Consider the following 27,153-nt stretch of genomic DNA (forward strand, 5'->3'; position numbering starts at 1 on the left):
TTTTGTTTTGCTTTGTGTGTGTTTTTGTTTTGTGTCTGAGTGAATGTTACTTGTCTTTGAGTGTGCCATATTCATAAACTGTGGCCATGACATGGTGACTCATCTTTCCATGTCAACAGAGCAGCTTTAAAGACTTGTCCACCCACACACACTTCTAATATGGAATGTGATCCATGGAGTGGATGCTCACATATACACGAAGAAAGGATGGGAGACTGTAGTACAGTATTAACAAGCTTCTTTTAAGATCTCTGTAAAACTCCATTCTTAAAACTTAGCATCCATAGTTAATTCCAAACATCTATGGAAAATTTACAAAAAGTAATTGCACATTAAGCAAAATGCTGACAAATCCCAAAGTAGTTTTATAAGTAAACTAGTATTCTGTAACCACAACACAGTAAAACTAGACTGAACAAATATTTTAAAATTAAATGCATTGTTTTACATTTCAAGGTAATAACGGTATGTCAAAACTAGGAGTTGTGGCAAAATCTGTGGTGAGAAGAGCATGTCCACCATAGGAATCCATTCCCAGGACTGATGAGTACAGTCAAGAGCAGACCCCTTAACAGAACAGTAGTTTTCTCTGGTTTCTTGCCACAGAAGGAAAGAAAGTGATAGGGATACACAGACACAGACAAAGAGGATGTTTCTTAGACTTATGTATGTGGCTTTGCCTGTATGTGTGTGCATCAAATGGGGACAAAGGCGATATTTTCATGGTTGTTTTAGGCAGATGTATTTTAGAATCTAAGTGGATGATTATTGAGGAAAACATAAATTGAAAGAAATAGACTTAGCTCATCAAAACTGAATTGCTGTCTGTAATCTACAGCCCACTACCTCTTGGCCCAGAAGGTGACCCCTCTGGAAGGGTGTTTCCAGAAAAGTTTCCCGTTCCGCAGGTCTGAGAGCATGTGCCGTGTTATCCCAAGGCCCAATTCAGGGACTCAGCTTTTTAACATCTGCTAGTACTCTGAAATGGTTTTTTAAAAAATTAGTTTAAGATTTTCCATTTATATTTCTTATGCTGTCTTTGATAGCCTTTTTCATTATTCCCTGAAGATTCCTTTATTGATTCTTAAACATTAGTTGTTCTGCAATCATGTTGTAACATTGTTTCTTTATTCATTCTGCTAGCCCACCCTTAAGCTTATAAACACAAATTTCCTATTTAAAAGTATACAGGGGTAAGGAAGCAGTACGTTTAAACTGCTAATGTATATAGTTTATCTTGTGTGTAAATTTTTCTAAATAATCAATTATCAGTAGATATCTTTTATTAAGAAAGTAATATAGAGTTACTAAGAAAATCTGCTGTCCTTTTTTTTTTTTTCTTTTTTTGGTTTTTTGAGACAGGGTTTCTCTGTAGCTTTGATACCTGTTCCGGAACTAGCTCTTGTGTCCTTTTGTTAACTGGACTCTTAACCATTAAGACTCAGTAATTGAGTAGCATGTTTTTCTTTTGAAATTTTAATCTAAAACAGTTGAATTATTGGGACCTGATCAAAATGGAAAGATCTGAAGTGGAAATTAATTTTGGCTCAAGTATAAAGTTTTATTCACTAATGCTAAAATTGGATCAGAGCCTCCAAGTAAACCTAACATAAGGTGCAGCTGGCCACCTGAGTCAAATGGTGATAGCGACCTGGTGAATGATCAGGATCCCTCTGGATGTTTAGAGCCAGGGGCTAAGGTTTTCAAGGGAGCACAAAGAAAAATGCCACTTTCAGACCATATTGTTTCCATCTTAATAGAAAACCTTTGAATTGCTACCATCCCGCTCTGCAATGTTTTGTGATCATGAGTCAACTTCCTGCCTTGTCCACATATTGATGGTGGAGTTGAAGTCCTAGGTTTCCTTTCTCCCTCTGTTCTTCAACCCTGCTGTATCTGGGAACTTTCCTGATGTCAACTGTAATGACCTCCGTAGCATGTTAACCACCTTGGTAGTTACAGTGTGAGTGTTGGGGTCATCCACAGTTGTTTTCCTATCTTCAGTCCTTACTCTCATGGATACCAGGAGGAGAAAACCCAAAAGCCAAGAACCTATTCAGATACAATGCCCTTTTAACCTATGGAAGGTTTGACACACATTTTTTGTTTGTTTTTTTGAAATAGGGTCTTTCTACATAGCCCCAACTATTTAGAATTCACATGTACACTATCCTAGCCTCAAATTCACAGAGATCTGCCTGCCTCTGCCTCCCATTAAAGATGTCTGCAACCATGCCCAGTTGTTTTTCATAATGGGTATCATTTACCCTCTAGGTCTCCCTCGTAACTTTTGTTTCTAGGAATTACATGTCAAAGGTTATTTTTTGTACAGATACATAATTTTGTCACCCCTTAGTGGGCCAATACATTTTATTACTAGACTATAAATTATCTAGACATCAACTATAGTTAATCTGGTCTTTTTCTGTTAATTTTGGGTTTTTGTTTTTTTTTGGGGGGGGAGGGGAGGCAGGATTTCTCTATGTAACAGCCCTGGCTGTCCTGGAACTTGTTTGGTAGACCAGGCCTGCCTTAAACTCACTGAGATCCGCCTGCCTCTGTCTCACAAGTGCTGGGATTAAAGATGTACGCCACCACCACCAGGCTTGATCTGGACATTTCTAAAAGCCTTTTGGCAAGAAACATGTTTTGGTGCCATAGAGTTCCTCTGATTTTGACTGACTTACTAGAGTGTGTTTCTGACTTAAGCTTAGGTAGTTATGATGATTCCATTCCTCAGAAGGACAAAACTCTCTCCTCTCTGGTGCCTAGCTGACTGAAGGCCACTGATATTAAGCTAACAAGTACATTTTTCCAAGCTTAATTTTTATATCCAGAGTAATTCTCTATTTTGGACAGGGTCTCAGGTAGTCCAGGCTTTTAACATGCTGTGTACCCAAAGATGACTTAGATTTCCTGATTCTCTTGCCTCTGCTTCCCAAGTGCTGGAAGACAGGTATACACTATCACACCTGTCAGCTTGTCTGTTTATTGACTGGTATGCTTAATGAAATAGAGATAATTTTAGACTCTTGAATGGTTTTAAAAAGCTGGGGCATAGTGGCAATTGCCTGTAGTCCCTGAATTTGGGAGGCCAAGACAAGCAGATCAGAAATTCAGTTGCCCTTGCCTGCTCAGCAAGTTAAAGGCAAGACTGGGCTACATGAGATCCCGTCTCCATAAATACAATATTTAATTTAAAGGCTTCCTTTCTGGATCTTTCTGATGTCTAATCAGTAAACGTAGGAATGGGTCTTATCTAGTATTTTTTAGGTTAAAAGATTCTACAAAAGTTGTAGCCGGGCGGTGGTGACGCACACCTTTAATCCCAACACTCGGGAGGCAGAGGCAGGCGGATCTCTGGGAGTTCGAGACCAGCCTGGTCTACAAGAGCTAGTTCCAGGACAGGCACCAAAGCTACAGAGAAACCCTGTCTCTGCAAAAAAAAAAAAAAGTTGTACAAAAACATCCCTGCAATGGTGGCATGTTCCTTGACCCTCTGTAGAGCCAGGCAACAGCAGGTGAGTTTGCTCTCATAATAGACACTAGAGAGAAGCAGCCCGCTAGCACACATCTTCCAAGATGATCCACAACCGAAAGCATACACTGTGGTAACTGATGTCATTTAACTTAGGAACGCTTAAATCTTTTTATGAAAGCTCCATGTAGGAAAGCAGAATGAGCCCGTCTACACTCAAATCTGGAGGTTGATAAGGTGCCTGCGTCCTTCTTTGGACAAAGTGATCTGGTCTCCTGCTTGCCAGAAGCATTTGTTGAATTTTTAAACATGTATCCCATGGTGGATCCCCAAGCCAGTTTGACACAAGTACAAGTCTTCTCATGGTGACTTTGGAATCTGGGTAGAAGTCAGTACTCCCTGCACCACTGCTGACCGGCCATATACCTTGTGCTTTGCTCTAGGGTGTGGAGCTGCATTTCACCTAATGCTTTTATGTTAGACCATAGCACATTTGTTATCTTTGTGATTAGATACTCCACTTAGCTGAATGCCACATTTTGTTTTGTCATTCAGTTCATGGATAGGATTTTCTCCTTTTTTGCCTATTTCAACAAAACTGGGTGAGCATGTCCACATTTTCATGTGTTAGCCTGTTCCCTTTTCTTAGGAATATGTCTGGGGTGGAATTGTTTGATCTCATGCAACTCTTCACTTCTGGTGAGCTGCCAGACTTTGAAAAGTGCCTTTAGCAGTTCCCATCCCCGTCAGCAGTGAGAACATTTCCGTTTCTCTGCATCCTACTTAGTTATGTGTTTGTCTCCTTTGGCTTTTACCATCATAGATGGCTGAATAAGTACATTTTGTTGGGAGGAGTTTATTTTAGGCTATAGATTTAAATGTTTAGCGTTTCATAGCAATTTGTTTAAAATGCACTGTAATTGTGGTTTCCATGGCTTGTGCGTTCACAATGAGTTGTGCGATCATCAGCATATCCGACCTAGACTGTTTCTGTCCGGGAAGCTCCCTTGTTTTTGTTTACAGCTATTCCCAGCTTTGGGAACCCTCATCCTGCCCATTCTGCACAGTTCAGTCGAGTCGCTGATGATGCAGCCTTTGCTTCTGGCTTGCTTGCTTTAGCATGCTGATCTCAGAGTTTACCCGTGTGTTATGTTGTCAGGAATTCCTCCTGCTGCTGAGTTGTAGTTGGTTATATGGTTTAGCCACGTTGTGTCTGTTAGTGGACATTTAGAATGTTTAGGTTGTTTTTAATTATTGGAATATGACTGTAAACATTGGTCTAGAAGTTTTATGTAAGCATTTAAATTTCTTTTATTTCATTTATGACATATGGCAAATTTTTAAGAATCTGCCTGTGTTTTTTCAAATTGCCCATGTGCAGTGTGTTGAGTGAGTATTCCAGTTCTTCCACATCTTGCCTGTCATTATTCGTGTTTTTGTGGTGACTATCCTAAATGATGTGAAGGAATTCATGATGCTTTTAATCTGGACTTTGCCAGTGGGTTGATAGTGAGGATCTTTTTGTGTTCTTGTCTTTGGTGGGAAGGATACTCAGATATTTTGCCTGTTTTTAAGTTAGGTCGTCTGTCTTCCTATTTAGCTTGTAAGAGTTTTATGTATTTAGTCACCTGTCGGCCTTCAGTAAGATCAAGTGTGGTGTCTGGTCTCGTCAGCTCTGTGTTTTTGTCACAGGTCTCACCAGTGTGTAACCTGAGGACAAGACCTCCTGTCTGGCACTCTCTCCTAGTTTATTTTTAAAATAAAATTTGATGTTTAAATGCTGAATAATGCATTTAATTTAAATCCCCCCCCCCCGTGAATTGTGCTGTTACTATTAGACCTGAGATTTTTTTTTCCCTAGTCAAGATCACAGAGATTTTCTCCTATGTTTTTATTTTAAAATTTGATGTCGGCTTGTCCCACCTGTAGTCCACATGTATTTCAGGATAGCTGCTGTGCCATTCATGGATGGCAATGCCATGTAGCAATCTCAGAAAGTTTGGAAATATCTGTTGGCTTTAGTAATTCTTTAGCTCTGCTCAGTAAAATGTATGTGATGTGTCTAAAGTCCTCTTGTATGTGAAGTAAAGTGTATGTGATGTGTCTAAAGTCCTCTTGTATGTGAAGATGATTTGTTCTGCATCCCTTGTTCAGAGCTCTATCCTCTCCTGCAGTGAGTAGCTTTGGTCCTTCCTGGAAGATCACTGACCACACTCCTCAGAGTCGCTTATCTTCTCAGTTCTTTGTTGGCTGCTGCAGCCTCAGTTATAGTGTGTCTTAATCATTGTAGCTTTGTTTTGAAATCAGGAAACGATTTTTTTATCTGGTTTTTTTATTTGTTCTTTCTCTTTTTTAATAATTTTGGTCTCTGATGATCCTTTGCCTTTCCATGGAAGTTTGAGATCAGCTTACAAATTTCTTCAGGAAGGTTCATTGGAATATTTTAGGCTTATGGAGAACCTACAAATTAATCTGAAGAGACTTGCCATCCTAGCAGTTTTTGAGTTTTCTGACTCATACTTATGAGTGTCTCATCAACATTTTTAATTTCTCCTATAAATACTTTATAGTTTTTCTATTGTGAATGAGATTGTTTCCTTAATTTTATTTTCAAATTTCTCAGTGTTAGAATGCAGAAATGACTTTTCTCTCTTGAGACTCAGCCCATTCGGGCACCTACTGTACTTTGTGTCTCAACTGTAGAGGTATGTTGTATTACCTGCCATCGCGTCTCTTCTCTACTTGCAGATTTTGCCTTTTAACATCATAGCATTCTCAACGTTTTACACTAGTTGGGTTTTTGTTGTGTTTAATAGTCTATCATCAAAACCATTTTTATTTGTTTGTTTTGAAATGGTGTCTCAATTTTTTGCCTCGACTGGGCTTGAACTCATGAAGAGCTGAGATTTTATTTTTTCTAGTATTTCTTTTGTTGATTTATTTCTTTTGTTATATGTATGTCTTAATTCCTTTGTTTGTTTTGAGACAGGGCCTCACTGTGTATCATCAGGCTAGCCTAGGCTCAGTCCTCCTGCAGCTCCCAAGTGTTGGGATTACAGGTGTAAACCAGCATGTTCAGCCTCTGTCTACTTTTCCTGTAATTTCAGGAGCAAAACCCTCAGTTCCAAGTCTAAGTGAGGGAACTGGCACAAAGAGACAGCTTTGTGACTTGAGAGACGACGAGTAAAGGCAGGCTCAAGTTTTAGGATTGTAGGCTTGGAGCTGACTTTGTTTTTTTGGGGGGGAGGTTCCCTTCTACATCAAAAATTTCCTCGTTCTGTCTACACAGTGCTCTCTGGCCTTTAATTTACATAATTTCACTACCAAACATCCCTTTGTTTTATTTTGACCGTACTCCTGTTCCTAAAGAGCCTCTCAGGCCCTCTGGGTATTTATTATGTAGGATTCCTGCTTTCCAAATCTCCAAGGTGTTTATATATAAAACATGAAGCAAGAATGGCCAAGCCTAGAGACACAAGGGTGCTCAATGGGGATTTGTGCAGAGCAAGATGTCTACGCAGGGTCTTTCTGAGTGTTGAAGTAACGCTAGGGTAAGTGTGGACTTACTGATCGAGCTTCTACCAGCGTGTGTTGCCATTTCAATCCTTGGAACTCTGCCTAGTTCCCAAACATGTTATTCTTTTGTTCAAATACAAGTACACCATACAAGCTGCCACTCAGGGACCAAGTGTACTAGGAAAGCTGCTACCTTGGCAGGCCAGTTGTTGTCGTCTTTCCCATGCTCAGACATTTGCTAGCCTTGACTTTCACATGCCTACTGATTGATTGATGTTGAGTTCTGAACTTGACAGGTCAATGGTGTTAAACTCACCAGTTTCCAATACTTACCTTTCTGAAAATCAAAATGTTTCCTGCTGTCAAATATCTTATCATGGCTTCTTTTTTCCCAAGATTCTGGGCTAAGTTCCTGGAAACCTTGGAGTATAGTTTTTATAGTTTAAAGGAGTAGATACCTGGTTTGAGCTGTAATACACATCTATCAAACTTGCTTTGAAATTGCCATTTGGCACTTAATTAAAATTTCAGATGAACAAACCTCTCCCCTAGAGATTCTGTCCCCCCACCCCAGTTTTCCCATCCTTATACATTTTTATGATGAGCTTAAACACTCCAGCTTGAGAGGTATCTCAGTGGGGGGAGCACTGCTGTGCCATCATGCCAACCAGTGTTCAGGTGCCCACACCTACCCGAAAGCTGACATCATTTATCTGCCTGTAATTCCAGGTCTGAAGGAAGGGAAGCAGAGGCAGGATTGCTGGGGCTTCCTAACGTCCCAATCTAGCTGTGAAAATGTAAGCCCAAAGTCTAGATTGAGAGCGATGGAGGAGGCTGCTGTTGCCCTCTTCTGTGTTTGTGTGCTTGGATACAGACAGCTTTTTGTTTGTTTGTTTTTAAGAAACAGTTTTTTGACAGGTGGTAGTGGTGCACACCTTTAATCCAACACTTGGCAGACAGAGACAGACAGAGACTGGTGGATCTCTGTGAGTTCGAGGCCAGCCTGGTCTACAGAATGAGTTTCAAGATAGGCTCCAAAGCTACAGAGAAACCCTATCCAAAGAAAAAAAACCAAACAAAACAAAAACAGTTTATGAAGATTTTTTTTTTCCACCCACCAGTGTCAGCTTTGATCCCTTAACTTGACTTCGGTGCTCTACTTGCTCTGAATATAGTTTAAAAGGACCTTGGGGCTTTCATGTATTTTGTGCTTGACTCATTTGGGATTTCTTAAGGTGCAATGCAGCTCTTTGGTGTCTGTCTGTCAGATAAGAAGTGTGTCTGCTCTGATTGAGGGGTCCTCCGGACTTCATCACTTTAGTTAGCATCTCTTTTAGCTCCAGAATTATCTACAGGTGCGAGCTGAGAATTTTACTCTGGAGATGTGTCAGGCTAAGGTTTAGCTACCAGCTTCTTCAGTTTTCTCGAATCCCAGAGAAATTTCCAGCTCTCTTTGTATTGCCGTAGCTTGGGCCTGTCCTTCGAGCAGCATTCTTCACGTCACAGACACGTGTGCACATGGGTCCTGAGCGTCTTTCAGCTGTGTCCCAGCAGCTTGACTAGAGAGGGCTGGCTTGCCCTGTAGCTAACCACTCCTCTGGCTACTGGTCACTCTTAACAGAGACTTTTGTTTTTCCAGGTGGCAAACGAGATTTCCTCTGACTCCGGCTCATCTGCTGGTAGTTTCTTGAGCTTGGCTTCTACTCTTTACAACGAGGAAAGTGTGCATACGTTGAACAAGGGTGTACAAGCTGGTAAAGCCTTTGAATTTAAATTTTGCATTGATATAAAAATGCTTCTTCAACACACTTATTTAACCTCCCTCATGATAAAGGGTATAAAGATTAAAAGTACCTGTATATTTGGATACGATTTTTGCTTATCAATTGCAAAAAAAATTTCAAGTTTCTAAGCAAGAGTGTAGGAAACTAAGTGTCTTTGTAGCAGGGTTCAAACACAGCCTCTGTGAAGAGCAGTTTGGGAGCTCGTGTTAAATTTCCTTTGACCCAGCGTGCGTTTGTTTGTTTGTTTGTTTGTTTGTTTTGACCAATAGATATACTTAAATATGTTCAAAATGCTAAGTGTAAAAAGTAGGGTTTTTAATTAAAATCAGCTTTGATAGCCATCAATAACAATGGTGAAATTAATTACTGTACTTTTGCATAGAACGAGGAAGCTCTCTTGGGGCTGGTTAAGAGCACTGGTTGCTCTTGTAGAGTTCTGGGTTCAGTTCCCAACACACAGAGGTCCCCAGCATATATATTTTAAAAGAAAAATCAAGGTACAGAATATGTACAGTTTGCTGCTGTGTGCATTTTGTAAAAACAAAGGAGGAAGAGAATGGCCTAAGCGAGTGGCGTCCTGGGGTCCTGAGTTGTAAACAGAATGGCGAGAGGGGCCAGGAGAATCCGAAGCTTATGCCTCAAGAGTGTTTGGCTGCATAAAGTCAGTCTTTTTTCAAATCTTATTTTACATACCAATCCCAGTTCCTCTCCCTCCTGTCCTCCAGCTCCCCCCATCTTTTCCCCCACCCACTCCCCAACCTCCTCTCCCACAGGAAGTCAACAAAGTCTGTCATATCACTTGAGGCAGGACCAAGCCCCTCCCCCCTGTATCTAGGCTGAACAAGGTATGGCCCCATAGGGAATAGGCTCCAAAGAGCCAGTTCATGCAGTAGGATAAATACTGGTTCCACTGCTAGTGGCCTCACAAACTGCCCGAGCCACACAACTGTCACCCACATTCAGAGGGCCTAGTTTGGTCCTATGCAGGTTCCTCATCCTTACGAGATGATTGGCAACAGGCCCAGAAGTGCTTATGGTTTTGCTCCCTTGGAGGTGAAAGTCTGAACCAATTGAATTTATATTTTTTTGTTCTGTGGTAGCTAAACCCACTTAGAAATTAAACCTGTGTCTGCTTTTTTGCCCACTTCCCCCCCACACTCTCCCCCGCACCATGCAGCATATCTTTGAGTTATTAATAGGGACTCACCCCTGACTTTAAACCTGCCAAAGTCTGTATACAAGCAGACTCTATCTAGTCTGCTCCCAGATACATCTGTCTTTCCCCTCAGGTAACTTGGAGATTGTGACCAGTGTCAAAAAATACACTCGTGATGTTGGGGTGACTTTCCCAACTCCCAGTCCTAGTGAAGCCAGATTGGAAGAGGACAGTGATGTGACTTCTTGGTCAGAAGAAAAAGCCAAAGAGAAAAAGTTCCTTACCAATTATCTGCGGGACAAAAACTTAAGGAAGAAGAAGCCAAATTCCTGTGAAGGTTGGTTTGTTTCATTTCGAAGGTCAGTTTCTGACTCCAGGTGGCAGGAACTCTCACAAAGGTGTGTCTAAGTCACTTGCAACACCGAGATCCCTTGCTTCTGAGGACTCTATGTTGACGCCACTAGCCACAACACTGGCATGGTTTGAAAGTAACTAGAACTTCATTTAGAGAGTCCTGCTGTGGTTAAGACGAACTCAAGGGCACCCTCGGGGTTCTCACTCCTAGCAGATGAGTCCTTGCAAGTCTGTGTTATATATATGTCTTTGTAGTTGGGTACAGTTATTGAAAAATAAAACTTTTCAATTTCTACTTGAAAATATTTCCTGTAGGTGTCGCGTGGTTTGTTCCTGTGGAAAATAGAAAGTCTGGATCTAAGAAGGAAAACCTGCCCAAGATTTATGGCCCTGGTATCTCCTGGTTTGAACCAGTAACCAAAACCAAACCCTGGAGAGAGCCCCTGAGGGAACAAAACTGGCAGGAGCAGTGCATGGGCAGTCGTGGGTCCCTGAGAGGCACAGGTGGAGATGGTGCCCGGGCTCCTCCCAGGCCATTTGTGAGAGCAACCCTGCAGGTAGGTCCAGTGACGTCAGGTTGACTTCAGCCATATTGTTTGTGGGAACATGTGTGGCTGGCTTGCTGGGCTTGGTCGTTCCACCATTCCTGACAACACAGAGGAGGGTACTCTGGCACTGCTCACTCTGTGTGGGCTCCCACATGTTCAACAGCAGGCCTGGGGTTTGTTAGGATGCATTGTTCTAGGGCCTCACAGTGTTAACCAGGTGCTCACCCATGAGCTCTTCCCCAGGCCTTGCCAGTCCCTTGGTTGCTAAAGGAAATGATATTTAATGGTGAATTTGTCTGAAGGGAATGAACTGACCTCTGACATCAACATTAGAAGAGTTGCAGGTGACCCTACCTTAGTTCTCAGCTTTTTCCAAAGGCATTTCTGTGCTCCCTTTGGTTTCCCTGGGGCTGCCCTCCCCTGCAGACTCTCAAGCCTGTGGGGCAGGTGCCATTTTTCTGGGCACCTAAGCAAAGGCCATGTCATTAACGTGAGGTTTTTCTCCTTTAGGAATCTCTTGAGCTTCACAGACCTGATTTCATCTCCCGTTCTGGGGAGCGGATAAAGCGCCTGAAGCTACTAGTCCAGGAGAGGAAGCTACAGAGCTTGTTCCAGAGTGAGCGGGAGGCTCTGTTCAATGCGGTGCGGCCCTTGCCTAGGAGAGGTGTGCCTCTTGTCACCTGTCTTGTCTATGAGAGGTGTCTCTTGTCACCTGTCCTGTCTTTGAGAGGTGTCTCTTGTCACCTGCCCTGTCTATGAGAGGTGTGCCTCTTGTCACCTGCCCTGTCTATGAGAGGTGTGTCTTTTGTCACCTGCCCTGTCTATGAGAGGTGTGTCTCTTGTCACCTGCCCTGTCTATGAGAGGTGTGCCTCTTGTCACCTGTCCTGTCTAGGAGAGGTGCCTCTTGTCATTTTTGCTGAATGGCTGCTACTGTGCTGACGAGCGCTGCTGGACGCCAGGCCACAGTAAGGACCTTGAATGTGGCTTTGCTTGCTGAGACTCGAGTCTCCTTAGCTCGTAGACTGGCCCAACCTAGCTTTCCACTCATCTGTGACCCCAGTAACCCCAATTCTGCTAGCCTTGTCACTGCATAGAAATCTCTTTAAAAAGAGAGGCTGCCATAAGGATGATTCTTTTGTGAACTAGCCTTGTGTGCCACTTTTCCGAGTGTAATATGAAAACAGCAATGGTAAACACAGACCTAGGTCTGCCCAGCACGGTTCTCACAGCACCTGACTGAGAACAGCACTGTATTTATACTCTTACTTCCCAGGGAGACTAAATAGCTCTAAATAATTAATTAATTATTATCTAAATAATTCTTCTTAGTGAAGGAGCTGGGGTTCACAGCCAAGATCTGTGCTCTTAGCAGTTACACCAACTGGCAAGTCTCAATAAAATAACACAAGAAAGCAGTGAAAATGTAAAATAACCAGCCAAAGCTATCAGCCTTACTTGTCAGCTGGTCCACACTGTGGCCTGCCCCCCCACCCCTCGCAGTGGGTATAGACTTTGGTCACAGTGCCCCTACTGCAGTTCAGGCTTTGGCCTTGCCCTTGATCTTTTACTCACTGCCCTGTGCCTCCCACTAGGTTAGGGCCCAGCAGCTCCTCTGCACAGCTCTACCTTTCCTTATGGCTACTGTCTACTGATAAACCTTTCCCTTGTCTAGCCCTCCTGACTGCCCAGAAGAACAAGCCTATTGGAAAGAGGGAAATGATCCAGAGGACCAGACGGTGAGTCTGAAAGAATGAGAGTAATTATGCAGCTACACTCCAGGTCACCGGGTGATCGCTCAGCTTCCCAGCCCGCAGAGCGTGCCCGGTTGGAAGCATGTGAGGTTAGTGGTGAGGCGCATCTCAGAGCACAAGGAAGGAAGAGAGAAATAGAAGATAGGGTGTGAGTGGTTCCTATTCAAAGGGAGAAGGGGAATGCTGGGGATGAGCTTGTCTTGACTAGAAATATGGATGAAACTAAAAAAATTTTATTTTGGGCCACATTCTTTATCTTAACAATCTCATTACTAGGAGTTTTTCCAACACAGTAAGAAATAATGAAATTGACTTTAAGTTAGGAACTTGAGTTTCGGAAGCATGTTCAGTTTCAGTCCATTGCTACATTGGAAAAAGAAATGCGTTTGCTTTTATAGCTGTGTAGACCTATACATACATGCATAAAATATTTCTGTAAGTTGCAAAAGACTTGGTAATAGTGATTCCCTTTGGGAAACAACAACTGAGTGGATCCCGGGTATAGGGATATGAGAGGCCAGATTTTTGTTGTTTTTAAGGTTTATTTTTGTTTTGTGTATATGAATGTTTTTCCCATATGTATATAAGTGTGCAAATCCACATGCATGCAGTGTTCCCAGAGGCCAAAAGAGGGTGTTGGATTTCTTTGAGCTAGAGTTAAAGAGCTTTGAGCTGCCACATGGGTCCTCTGCAAGAGCAGCCAGTGCTCTTTTTTTTTAATTGTTTTTATTGAGCTATATATTTTTCTCTTCTCCCCTCCCTTTCCCTCCCCTCCCCCCTTCTACTCTCTCTCATGCTCTCCACATTCCCAGTTTACTCAGGAGATCTTGTCTTTCTACTTCCCATGTAGATAAGATCCATGTATGTCTCTCTTTGGGTCCTCTTTGTTGTCTAGGTTCTCTGGAATTGTGAATTGTAGGCTGGTTTTTCTTTGTTTTATGTCTTAAAGCCACTTATGGTGATTATATATTATATTTGTCTTTCTGGATCTGGGTTACCTCACTCAATATGATGTTTTCTAGATCCATCCATTAGCCCGCAAATTTCAAGATGTCAGTATTTTTTTTCTGCTGTGTATTACTCCATTGTGTAAATAGACCACATTTTCCTTATCCATTCTTTGGTTGAGGGGCATTAGGTTGTTTCCAGGTCCTGGCTGTGACAAATAGCTGCCGTAACATAGTTGAGCACATGTCCTTATGGTATGATGTAGCATCTTTTGGGTATATACCCAAAAGTGGTATTGGTGGGTCTTGAGATATGTTTTTTTTTTTACTAATTTTCTGAGAAATCACCATACTGATATCCAGAGCAGCTGTACCAGTTTGCATTCCCACCAGCAATGCAGGAATGTTCCATGTACTCCACAACCTCTCCAGCATAAGTTGTCATCAGTGTTTTTGATCTTGGCCATTCTTACAGGTATAAGATGGAATCTCAGAGTGGTTTTGTTGTTGAAATAGGGGTGGCGGGCTACGTCCCTGGCACCCGGCTGCCCGCACGGCTAGCTTTACAGTTTGTCCCAGTTGGGATCTGCAAATATTTTTAGAAGTAGGAAGAAGAAAGTAACAATTACTCAAAATTCTTCCCTCCATCCTACGTGCACTTGTCTTGTTTTTTAGCTCCTCTCAGCTTGAAGTTAGGGGCACTGAGCCCTATCTGTGTAGGATGAAGTGTAAGTTCCACATGACTGCAGCCCACCTCAGCCTCTCCCCGCCTGTTTCCCTGTACCACAACTCTGTAGCTCCGTGTCTACCAGTGCACAATCCCCAGCTCGTATACTTTGCTCCCTTCTCTGTCTCTAGTCCTAATGATTCTTCATTCCTAACGTAAGCCTAAGCTCCTGAAGCCTGCTTGGCCCTTTCCACAGAGTCAGTGTCCCTTCTCCGTTAACTGTGTATTTTACAGGGACAGCTGTTCTAGTACTTTCTGTTTCCCTGTGTTTTTTTTTTTATTTAACTTTATTATGTTCGTTGGTGTGAAGGTGTCAGATCTCATGGAACTGCATTTTTCAGACAGTTGTGAGCTGCCATGTGGGTGCTGGGAATCGAACCCGGGTCCTCTGGAAGAGCAGTCAGTGCTCTTAACCGCTGAGCCATCTCTCCAGCCCCTCCCTGTGTTTTAAATACAGTGGTAACTGAAACTGCTAGAGGCCAAGCACATCAAGATAACAGGGAGATGTGAAGACTTTCTGAAAAGCACAGAAAATAATCCTAAGAATTAAAAATGAAGTTTCATGAAATTGAAGTTTCTGTTCTCATAGCAAAGAAAGAAACATCAGCAGAGTGAAGAGATGGCTACAGAATGGAAGGAAATCTTTGCTGTTGTATATCTGACTTAGTTATATTTTTGTTGCTGTAAGGAACAAAGGGTTTGTTTTAGCCTATAGTTCCAGGGGGATAAGGGCCATCTTAGTGCCAGGCAGCAGGGAAGCCATGGTGACAAGGGCGGGAGGCTGGGTGACCCGTCACATTGCACCCCTCAGGAAGTAGGTCCAAGCTCAAGGCTCATCCCTTTTGATGATCCACATCTTCCAGTGAGGTTCCACAACCTTTCTAGACAGTGCCACCAGCTGGGGACCCAGTGGTCAAACATATGAGACAAGAGTAACGTTTCATAACACCATGCGACACAGGATTATTACCTGAAATCTAAGAATAACATTTCATAACACCATGCAACACAGGATTATTACCTGAAATCTAAGGAAACTCTAAAAAGATTAAATACGTTAAAAGAGTCATCCAACCATTAAATAGGCTAATGAACTAAATAGACAAGTCACAACAGGAAAATCAGATGGCCAATAAATACTTGAAAATGTGTTCAACATCTTTAGCTATCAGCGAAATGCAAATCAAGACCCTTCTTGAGATTTCGTCTCCAGTCAGAATGAAATGTTTCTGAATTTTTCCAGTCAGGAAACAAATGACAGCCGGTGAGGGCTTGGGGAGAGGAAGTGCACTGTGGGAGGGGGTGTAAACCACTACAGCCACCGTAGACTCAGTATGAAAACTATCATGTGACCCAGCTATACCACCTGAGGATGTACACCTGAAGGGCTTTATTCAACATATCACAGAAATAATTGCATGCCCATGCATATCACAGTTCACAGTAGCCAGCAAATGGAATCAGCTCCAGTATTCATCAGCAGATGAGTGGGTAAAGAAAATTGGGGCATATATACAATGGGGTTTTTTTTCAGCTGTAAAGACAGATAGTATATTTCCAGGAAAGTGGGTAAAACTAGAAATCATTGTGTTAAGCAAAATAAGCTATACTCAGACAAATGCGGTATTTTCTTCATATGTAGAACATGAAGTAGAAAGGCGTACTTGAAGAATGGGGAGACTACAAGCTAAGGACTGTGAATGTCATGAAAACAGAAAGGGGGAGCTATTTTGGAAAGAAGGGGACCAGCAAGAGGAGTAGAGAGGACGAGAAGGGCAAATGAGAGAAGCAATGATACAGTGTGACGTGCCACAGTCCAGTCCATTTCTTTGTACGTTAACCAAAAAGGTTTTTAAAGATGCAATAATAAGCTGGATATGGTGTTGCATATCCATATAATCCCAGCATTTAGTAAACTAAGGCTAGACTGAGTTCTAGACTAGTCTGGGACACCTCGGCTGATCCTGATATTGCATACATAGGGGTGTGTGTCTGTGTACTCTGTGTATCTACTTAGTTCTACCTTTTTGTTATATTGAAACTATATAGTTTTGCAGATAGCATGGAAAACATAATTTTACCTTTTTCCTTTTGAGGAAATAAGCAGTATTATCAATGTATGATATTTTCATTCATCTCTCTTCCAGATTGAGGGCACCCCAGGGCCAGACTCCACATCCATAGACATGGGTGCTTATCAGGGGCTGGCTCTGTGCACAGGCTGGATGCCTGGGCAGCATAGGACCAGAGGTGTTGGGAGAGCCATCATGTACCTTCACGCCAAATAACTGTGCTGCTTTCTGTCTTCTCATGAATGCCATTTCTTAGGATTTATGAGCGGCTTCCAGAAGTGAAGAAGAAGAGAGAAGAGGAGAAGAGGAAATCAGAATATAAATCCTACCGACTGCGAGCTCAGCACTTTAAAACGGTTAGCTGGGTTGACGCTCTGTCCATGAAGGGATGGATCAGGCCTATAGCGGAGGGAATAGAAGCAGCCTGACTGACACTTGAATACAGCGGCTGAGTGCTGAGACTTCAAACCTAGGCATTCTTCATGTGTCCGCAGCTAAACCAGACCTCACACAGGCGATTTAGCCCTCATGGCTGAGCTGCATTTCCAGTGTAAATGACAATGTCTATGAGTCGGCAGGGAGTTAGAGGATGGAGCCCGCCAAGAGCCTCCTAGGGCAGGGTACCAGTTAGTTTCCTTAGACGCCACACTGGACACTGCTTAAAGGGTCATGTTCTTCACAGCTCTGATTTTTCTCCCAGGCTTCTCACTATGTAGAGGGCTCTGAAAGGCAGAAACTAAAGACCAGACCATACTAATGTGAGACTTGCAAACCGTGTCTCGAGCACCCAGGAGCCTGGGCATTGGGGAGATCCTAGGAGCTACATGGCCTTCCTGCTGTGTTAGCATCCCATGGGCCTTTGCTGTGCTGGGTGTTGTCAGCCCTGGTCAGTCCATCACCATCCTAGCATCTGTTTCTATAGAGAAGGTGTGCTTATTGACATCTTTCCAAAGCACTTTAAGGAACACAATGTTCCTAATTTCCATATGTCTATAAATGAGTAACATACACAAGATGTAGGAGTCTCCTCAGCAGTGTGCCGAGGTGGGGATGGCCAGCCGCCCAGTGACTGCGTCTGACTTCAAATCCTGTGTTTTCTTCCACAGAAAGTGACCAACCAGCTCCTGGGGAGAAAAGTGCCTTGGGACTGACATAAGACTACTTTCCTCAGAGCCTAGGAATACTTTTTTATAAGCCTAAAGAAGCCTAATTTATTCTTTAATGAGTGATTTAATAAAGCTTTCTCTTTGTCTGTGTGTAGCTTAGTACTCTGGGGTATGGGCAGTGGTGACTGGAGCAACTGTAGTTGGGAATCTGCCCTCCCTTTCTCCGTCGAGGCCATGCCCACAGGCCCTTCCGCAGGGTGGACTCTGGGTTCTAGCCAAGGAGGAGTCCCTGTTGTGTGTGTTCTATACTTTCAGAAAGCAAAGCACTACCGGGTGGACTCCTAGGGGACAAGCAGCACGAGGTCGTTTCTTCCGCATCGGGAGAGGAGCAGGCAGCTGGGCAGCATCTGGCCTGCTGTGTGGAGGGATGTGGGTCTCAGAACATGAAATGTGGCTTCTTTTTGAATCACAGCATAGTGCATAAGGTCTGCTCATCACGGGCTTGTGTGAAATCTGCATCACCAGAGGCTCCCAGCAAGGCTCCCAGCCTTCTCCAGCAGGTCTCCCTTCACTTGCTCATTTTTCTGTGAAATTGAAGCCTCAGACCATCCATCATCTCATAATAGAAATATGAAACAATATTTACAACACAGGACAGTTTTTGGAAAAGAAGTGTTGATAAATGATTCCCACTCTGGTCTTAATCCAGTACCTGGGCAGAATACAGGAAGCTTTCTTCCCCTTATAACTGGGAATCGCAGCTAAATCGCAAAGCCAAGGAAAGAATGTGCTGTACTTTCAGCAGACACCTCCCAGCCCCTGCAGAGGGAGCGGCAGCATGGCCAGTGGCTACCTCAGAAGACTCCCTGAGAGTTTAGGAAGGCAGGTCCTGCCCCCAGTGCCCCATGAGCCCGAACTTGTGCTTGTACCCTTAAGATATCAGAAGATGCAGGGGAAGGGTGCTCGGCCACCTATAAATTGAGAACATCAATACTCTTAAACCCTTTTCAGCTCCAAAATGCTGTGACTTGTGGGTTCCCATTCATAATAGAATTCCTTTGCAAGGCAACTTAGGCATGGTGGAAATCATGATTGCTTGGGCCCGATACTGGGTTGTTCGGATGTCTTCCAAGAGCATTCAGATCTAACACCCCAGGGTTCATGGAAACAGGACCAGGGAACAGTTCTCAGAGCTGAGGTCTCCCTGCTTTTCTATGCAAAGGTCTTTCGTAGCCGCCACCTTGTGGGCAGTACTTTGTACCGCCTGCAGACTCTTCTGCTCCCAGAGCACAAGATGGCTTCCCTGCTGTTTATAGCTCCAGTTGTGCTTTGTACTGGGCAAAAGCCAGAGTCCCCACTTCAGGCCTCATTCCTCAGGTGATGAAACTGGCCTGCCCCTTTCCCACCACCACACACTTGCCCTAACCGTATTCTGCTGCTGCTTCTGTGTTACTGTGATTTGCTTAACACAGCCCAGTTTTGCAGTGATCACCAGGCCTACAGTTTGGAGTGAGGGTTTGGGCAAAGAGGACAGAATTTGAATGCAAAGCCAGGCCTGGTGGAGTGGAAGTGCAGCTCTCAAAATCAACAACAATCATCCCTGGCCTCCCAAATACTGGGATTTCAGGCATGTCAAACCATGTTTGTGTCTCAAGTGATTGTTCTGTCTAGCTATGAAATTAGACCACTCTGAATCATTATTGTGACCTGCATCTTTGCTTGCTAGGAGCTAGGTGATTTCAGCCTATGTAGTTTGGTTGCTTAGAGCAGTCTACAGGTGGTCACAAAACACTTGCCAGGGGCAGCTGGTCAGAGAGCTCACAGGGAAAGGTTTTACAAAATAATGTTGCCCTCCAGGGGGCACTCTTGTTGTTAGGGGATTACATTTCTTAGGAACATGAACATGCACTCAGTTCTCTTAGTCTGAGCAGCACTAGCTCTGAGTTCCTTCCCTAATTTTCAGAGAGCTAAGGTATCCAGAAATACCCAGGAATCCAAGCTGTCTCCTAGACTCTACGGTCAAATCTGCACAAGGGTGCCTGCTCTCTCTGTCCAGCACCATTTCTTGGTCAGCCTAGGTTGCTAGGTTTCTCTTCTACAGAGGACCCGTGGCCAAGTTCCGAAGTGGGCTTGGTCAAATGTACATACACACTCCTCCAATTCCTTGCCCAGTCTATCAGTATTCATCCTCATCTTTGCTCCCCAAATCCAGAATCAGCTTAAGACAGATGGAGCAAGACTGAAAAAACCCTCCACTTGATTCCATGATTTAAGACCTGAGAAATAGTAAAAGGAGCTTTAGGACATTTCTGCTGCCTTCAGAACATGGAGACCAAGCACCTTGGCCAGACTAGATAGTACTATCACCCGTGACAGGCACAGGAGTGCTGTCACCTAACAGGAAGGCTCCAAGCAAGCTCAGAACAGAGCTAGAAATATAAAGCTTGTTGCTTCGGAAGTTGTTGCTCACTTTTTTTGTTGTTGTTTTGTTTTCCTGAATTGCCCACTAAAGTCTCTAGAAAGGCAGGGGGCTGGAGAGATGGCTCAGAGGTTAAGAGCACTGACTGCTCTTCTAGAGGTCCTGAGTTCAATTCCCAGCAACTACATGGTGGCTCACAGCATCTATAATGAGATCTAGTGTCCTCTTCTGGCCTGCAGGCATGCATGGAAGGAATGTTGTATACATAATAAAAAATAAATGTTAAAAAAAAAGACTATGTTCGCGCTCTCCCCTGAAAGAAAAAAAATTAATTAAAAAAAAAGACTCTAGAAAGGCAGTCAACGCCATTGTCTTCTTGTTATTGGCTCTCGTACACCTGTAACTTATGGTTGGCTCTGTGCGAATCTGCACAGTGCTTCACAGAGAGTGATCAATCCAGATTAGAAGTCAGGGGCTTTGGAAAGAGGGTGATGGTGAAGGAGATTTATGACAGTTGGAGATCGAATAACCAATAAATATACAATGAAAACAAAAACCTAGGGGAAGAATAAGGAACTAGTTTTACTATGTAGCTCAACTTAAAACTAAACATACTATATATGTTTATATATCCTTGTAAAATTGACTGGCTTTGGAATCCAGGAGAAACATCTTGGGCATGTCTTCTTCAGAGGCATTTCCAGGGAAGCTTAAGTGAGAGAGAAATGTAAATGGAATTTTTCTGTCCCATAGTCACTCTCAAATAAGCACTCAGAGGCTTAATATAAATTATAAATGCTCAGTCAATGGCTCAAGCTTATTGCTAACTAGCTTGTACATTTTAAGTTAACTCATATTCCTTATTTACACTGTCACATGGTGGGACCTTTATTAGCATGGCATGTTTATCTCTGCATCTGGCTGGTGGCTTCTGACTCTGCCCTTCTCCTTCCCATCATCCTTAGGTTGGTCACCCTGCCACTACTTCCTGCCTGGCTACTTGTCAATCAACTTTTTATTAAACCAATTCTAGTGACAAATCTTTGTAGTGTACATGGTCCTCCTCTGCCTCCCTGATCTTTCAAGGTTTACCCTGATATCTAACTCCTGGTTTTTACTGATAAGATTAATTATTTTACATTTCAAGAAATCCCACTGTGAATGTGGATGATACAATCCCATGGGCTGGAGTTCCAGCAGAATAAAAAGGAAGTGAGCTGAATACCATGACTCATTTTATCTGCTTCCCACCACAGCTGAACCCGTACTTACCACCCTGCGTTCCTCCACATGATAGACTGCACCCTCAAACTCTGAGACCAAACAAGCCATGATACTGCTTTTTTGTCAGCTCTTTGATCACAGAAATAAGACAATAATACCCCAAATAGCACTCCCTGTACAGGGGACTGGGAGAAGGAATTGTGCACATGCGTGTGGATACTTGACACTTATTCTCAGCCTTGCTGATGAGGAAGCAGCACAAAGCCATGACTGAACAGCAGAGGAGTCACAGAAATTCTTTACAGGAGCACGGGATGTCCTGCACAACAAACCCACAGATTTCGTTATAGGTATATGTATTTTTATAAAAATCAAAACTAGGGCTTGGTATATTGCTCATTTAGTAAAGTACTTGCCCTGTAGCATGAGAACCTGAGTTCAAGCCCCAGCACTTAGATAAAAAGCCAGGGCAATGTTTGCTGTAATCCGAGTGCCAGGAAGGTGACAGGTTTATCCCAGGAACTTGATGGGGCCAGCCTCAATTAGCTCCAGGGTGTAGTAAGAGATCCTTTCAGAAATGAAGTGGAGGTCTGGAGAGATGGTTCGGTGGAGAGGACCCGTATTTCCTTCCCAGAAGCCACGTGGCGGCTCACACTAACTCCAGTCCCAGGGGGTTTGAGGCCCTCTGGCCTCCTCAATCACTGCCTGTCCATGCTGTACAACATATAAACATATAAAACATAAAAAAATAAAAGTTACACATAAGAGAGTCATGTTTATACCTGAGAAATTAAGGATGAGACAATTCCAACATGTTTGCTTTTTCATTAGTTTAAAGTAATGATAACTATAACTCAACATAAAAATGTAAAGTTATGAGTTGCATGTTATAATAAATACTTTTAATAAAAGGATGCATTTTTCAAAAATAAAAAAAAAAGAATGAAGGTTAAAAATGTTTTTGAGTATCAAAAGTTTATCTAGCAAGGCTTCATATGGAAATGTACATGACCTGATGCTATGTCATAGTCAAAGGACAAATCAGTCTGATGGATGGGACTGAAAGGTTTGCATTGTATGCCAGTTGGCAATGATGGGCCACACAGGGAAAGTCCCTAATCTTTAACTTCTGATTGGTGAAAATTGGGATTTTTGTACTTATAAACCTGCTTTTGCCCCTGCTTGGGACTGTCAGGAGAAACAAGACCCCAAGTCCTTGTCCTGCCGCCCTGATCCATCAATGACTCTGCTTATGTGGAAACTGTTGTCTCTCTCCTTCCTCACGACACATAGGGGGCTTAGTGTAACAGTGGTATTCCTTGTGCACGTCTGTCATCATCTGATGTCCACTAATGTCTTCAGGTCTGGAGGGGGGTCTTGCTCATGGCAGGAGCAGGTGGCCTCACCTCTACACACATGGCATGTTCTTTAAAAGTTTTTTTAAAGCCAGGCGGTGGTGGCACACGCCTTTAATCCCAGCACTCAGGAGGCAGAGGCAGGTGGATCTCTGTGAGTTCGAGGCCAGCCTGGTCTACAAGAGCTAGTGCCAGGACAGGCTCCAAAGCTACAGAGAAACCCTGTCTCAAAAAACTAAAATAAATAAATAAAAGTTTTTTTAAATGAAGTGGGAAGCAACTGAGGAAGATACCTGTGCATATACACATATGCCCTCCGAGGTAGTTTGAATGTACTTGGCCCCCATAATCTCATAGGGAGTGGCACTATTAGGAGGTGTGGCTTTGTTAGGGTGGGTGGGGCCTTGTTGGATCAAATGTCACTGAGGGGCAGGCCTTGAGGGTTCCTTTGCTCAGGATACCATCCAGTGACTTGTTGCCTACAGGATATAGGACTCAGCTGCTATTCCAGCACCATGTCTGCCTGCATGCTGCCATGCTTCCCATCCTGATGATAATGGACTGAACCTCTGCAGCTGTAAGCGAGCCACCCCAATTAAGTGTTTCCTTTATGGGAGTTGTCATGGTCATGGTGTCTTTTCATCCTAATTTAGACACCTCCCCCACCCCCAAAATTAAAAAGAAATACTAAAGGTTAAAAGAAAACATTTTGGGAGAAAATAAGAATTTCTCTAGGAATTTAAATGTGCACCACACATATACCTGGTATTTGTGAATGACAAAAGAGGACATTGAATTCCCCAGAACTGGAGTTACGGATAATTGTGTTGATGAAAGAAGCAACTCTCACCTCAAAAGGAATAAAGAACATAGCTTATTCTGGAGTGTATGTGAATGACCATGAACACAGACTCAGCTTACTCCAAAATTTTGTGCTCCCGTGTGGAAGCAGTTTCATGAAGATTTTATAGTCTTACAGAACAAAAAACGTGCTGTGGGATAATGCTCTTGAACGTTAAAGATTTGCCCCTTGTATTGGTTTAATAAAATGCTGGTTGGCCAGTAGTCAGGCAGGAAGTATATGCGGCCAGACTAGGAGAATTCTGGGAAGAGGAAAGGCCAAGATGCAGTCACCAGCCAAACGCAAAGGAAGCAAGATGAGAATGCCTTACTGAGAAAAGGTACAAAGACACGTGGTTAAACATAGATAAGAGTTATGGGTTAATTTAAGTTGTGAGAACTAGTTAATAATAAGCCTGAACTAATAGGCCAAACAGTTTATAAATAATCTGCAGGACCAGGCGGGACAGAAACTTCTGTCTATAAGACAAGTTTAAAATACATTGGTGGGTACACTAAAGAGCAGCTACAGCGAGATGGGAGGACCTATTCCATAGGTCTAGATGGTACTTGATGACAGATGACACCCTTAGCTTTGGGGTTGATGGAAGTTGTTTGTCTGCTATGTTAACAGATTCTAAAAGGCTTTTTTTAAAATCTATTGTCACAAGATGTTAGTTCCCGTACAGAGGGGTCAAGGAATGGCTGTTCCAGAAGCTAAAACTAGCCCAAGATAAGGTAATTAGCTTCTGAACCCGCAACATTCCAATTTCTCCAAGACTGGAGTGCCAGGCTGTTGATCAGTGTCTGCACACAGACTCCTTCCAGGAGCTTTTTCATTTGCCGTCACACAGCTTCTTTTCAGGAATCTTTGTTCACGATTATGAACTGTCGTGGGGTCACTGGGATCGCCCGGGTCCTCTGTAAAAGCAGCAAATGCTCTTAATCATGGAGCCACCCTTCCAGATCCCTTGTGGGAGCCAAAGTTACATTTTAAGTTTTAATTACTATGCCTAAGAGATTCGTGAAACAATACAGTTGAGTCCTAAGGCTGCACTCTGGGACAGTGTACCCTACTGCCCACCCAGGAAGGTTAAAGGCAGCATCTTCACACCAGTGCAAAGAGCAGGAGCAACTCAAGTTTTTGCATGGGAGAATAGGTAATGATTTATTTACATAAAAGAATTTTAGATAAGGGAACATGGTTAGCAGTCACCCGCTTCCACTGTGGATAATCTTAGAAACAACACAGAATTCATTCAAAATCTGGGAGACTGAGATAGGAGAATCTTTAATTTGAGGTTATTCTGGGCTATAAGGATAGATAACTTTTCTCAGAAACCAATATATATATATTGTCATATATATATAACAGGGCTTTTAGAGACAGGGTTTCTCTTTGTGCTGGGATTAAAGGTGTGTGTCACCACAGCCCCACTGACAAGATTGTCAATAGATTAAATAAAGTTTAAAAAGCTAAAATAAATGTATTGCCTAGGAATATGTGGACTCAAGTAGATAGACAGATAGATAGATGATAGGTAGATGGATGATAGAGACGGATAGATAACAGAGGTACCAAAGTGGGGGAGGGATTGGAGCAATAGGGCAATGTGTAAAAGTACTGAGTGTTCTTGTACAAGACCTAGGTTTGGTTACCAGAATCCACTTGGCAGCTCACAACCATCCATCCATAACCCCAGTTCCAGGGGTTTCAGTACCCTCTTTTGGCTTCTACACACATGATACATATACACATACCCAGGCAAAACTCTCATACACATAAAAATAAATTTAAGAGTTTAAAGATATGACATAAAGCTAGAATGGTTAAGTTAAAGCCTTTAGAGGGATGAGAAATGAGAAATCAGGAATTCCAAGAGATCATAAATCAAACAAAAACAATGAAAAAAGACAAAAACATACTTGTGAATAATGAGAACATAAATCTAAAAGTTTCAAAAAGAAAGCAAGATAGAAATGAGAAATGGGGGAAAGGCGGTAGAATGGGAAGAAAGGGAGGAAAAGATAAGGGAGGATATGCATGGGGCAGTCAGGGAAGGGGTAGCTGTGTGACTGTTGACAGAGGTTTCTGTCCCACAGGGTCCCACAACCATTCAGTTGCAAAGAAACACAGAGGTCTACATTAATCATAGGCTGATTGGCCTACTAGCTCAGGCTTCTTATTAACTCTTATATCTTATATCTTATTATATTAACCCATAATTCTTGTCTGTGTTAGCCACATGGCTTGGAACGTTTTATTAGTGAGGCATTCTCATCTTGCTTCTTCTGTGTTTTAGTGATAACTGCAGACTGAACCTTTCCTCTTCCAAGAATTCTCCTATTCTGGTCTCCCTACCTATACTTCCTGCCTGGCTACTGGTCAATCAGCGTTTTATTAAAATACAAGTGAAAAATGTTTACAGTGTAGAAGACCATGGTCCCACAGCATGTGACTCTCCCAGACACAGAATGGGCACAACATGTATATTGGGAAGAACCCAGTTCACACTTTGTTTTTTACTGATGGAAGGTGGTACATGCCTCAATCTCAGGCTGAGACAGGAAGAAAGCGAGTTTGAGGAATAGGATCCTCTGCCCTTTTCTTCCTGCTTACCTTCCTGTCTCTCACCAGGGAGGCAAGGGCTGCAGATTCAGCCTCATCTGCCCACTCCAGAGCCCCTCATATCCATCCTACATTAAGTCCAAGCACATCCAGGTTACTCAACATAGTCACCACGCTCCCTGACTGCTTCTGCATGTCTCCCAAGTAGAGCCTCTCACATCTGCAGTATCTGGGGGAAAGTACTCCGAGTTGTTCAGGGTCACACCCACTCCCTTCTCAGAATGCTCCCAATCTCATGCACCATATGAGTTCCCCAGGCACCATCTTTCTGCCAAGCCATGCTTTCCTGAAGGAGCCACCGGTTTTTAAGTTAAGGCTGAGACTTCTCTGCCTCCCTGTTTCTTAGTCCCCACAAGCTTGGGGCATGCTCACCTAATTCTGCTTATCTCTATGTGACAGGCAATGCCCCTCCCTCCTTCACACAGGGCTGAAGCAAGATGTGACTGACAGGAAACATTAACTGGTAAGAAAAATGCCCCCTTAACCTTCTCCTGCAACATCTGTGCTTAACGCAAAGAAGCCTTAACCCACTGTTTTGTCTAGTCAGGCTAATTCTAAAACTCAAGCCTTCTACTGGTCATGAGTCTCCATTAAGTCTAAATAATTGTTCCTAAAACAACTTGATTTAACAATGCCCACATTAGATTTTATTTTTGTTTTTGAGATAGCCTTTCACTGTGTCGCTTAAAGTGACCTGAAACTCGCTATCTTCGTGCTTCAGCCTGGGATTATAACCATGCCCAGCCATACTGGCAAAATTTAAACTGGATCCTCCCTACAGAATACTTTCACATTGATTTTATTGGAAAGGTTAACCAGGGCTGGAGAGATTGTCAGCAATGAAGAGCATTTGTGGTTCTTCCAGAAGACCTGGGTTTGATTCCCAGCACCCACATGATGGCTCACAACAGTTCCAGTGGATCTGACACCCTATTCTGATCTCCAATGGACACAAAAACCACAGCTCTCATCTTAAAGGAATCAGAGATTTATTCTGGAGTCATTTTGGATGACCATGGCCTGGGAGCACAGATTTAGGTTACCCCAAATTCCATATTCCAATATGGAAACAGTTTCATAAAGTTTGTATAGTTTTCCAGAATAAAGAACATCAAGAATCAAAGCATGTTTAAAATGTATAGGAACTAAGCCACAGAGAAAAGGGTCCTGTAGTCAGACTGATGATTATCTTAAATATCACTATAGAACCTTCATCCAACAACAGATGGGAACAGAGGCAATGACC

At 42.9% G+C, this 27,153-nt stretch overlaps 1 protein-coding gene across 4 annotated transcripts in view; it reads left to right on the forward strand.

Moving 5' to 3' along the window:
* Nucleotides 1-17,592, forward strand: part of Alms1 (ALMS1 centrosome and basal body associated protein) — a 127,689-nt gene extending 110,097 nt beyond the window's left edge. For all 4 annotated transcript variants that reach the window (XM_075983694.1, XM_075983696.1, XM_075983697.1 and 1 more), the window contains 7 exons: nucleotides 8,634-8,748; nucleotides 10,068-10,271; nucleotides 10,604-10,845; nucleotides 11,347-11,500; nucleotides 12,510-12,573; nucleotides 16,591-16,690; nucleotides 17,441-17,592. In XM_075983694.1, coding sequence (XP_075839809.1) covers nucleotides 8,634-8,748; nucleotides 10,068-10,271; nucleotides 10,604-10,845; nucleotides 11,347-11,500; nucleotides 12,510-12,573; nucleotides 16,591-16,690; nucleotides 17,441-17,485 — 924 coding nt within the window. In that variant the 3' untranslated portion in view covers nucleotides 17,486-17,592. The remainder of the gene's footprint in view (nucleotides 1-8,633; nucleotides 8,749-10,067; nucleotides 10,272-10,603; nucleotides 10,846-11,346; nucleotides 11,501-12,509; nucleotides 12,574-16,590; nucleotides 16,691-17,440) is intronic.
* The last annotated feature ends 9,561 nt before the right edge of the window (nucleotides 17,593-27,153 follow it).

Source organism: Microtus pennsylvanicus, chromosome 8 (assembly GCF_037038515.1).
Source record: "Microtus pennsylvanicus isolate mMicPen1 chromosome 8, mMicPen1.hap1, whole genome shotgun sequence".
NCBI classification, from domain to species: Eukaryota; Metazoa; Chordata; class Mammalia; order Rodentia; family Cricetidae; genus Microtus; species Microtus pennsylvanicus.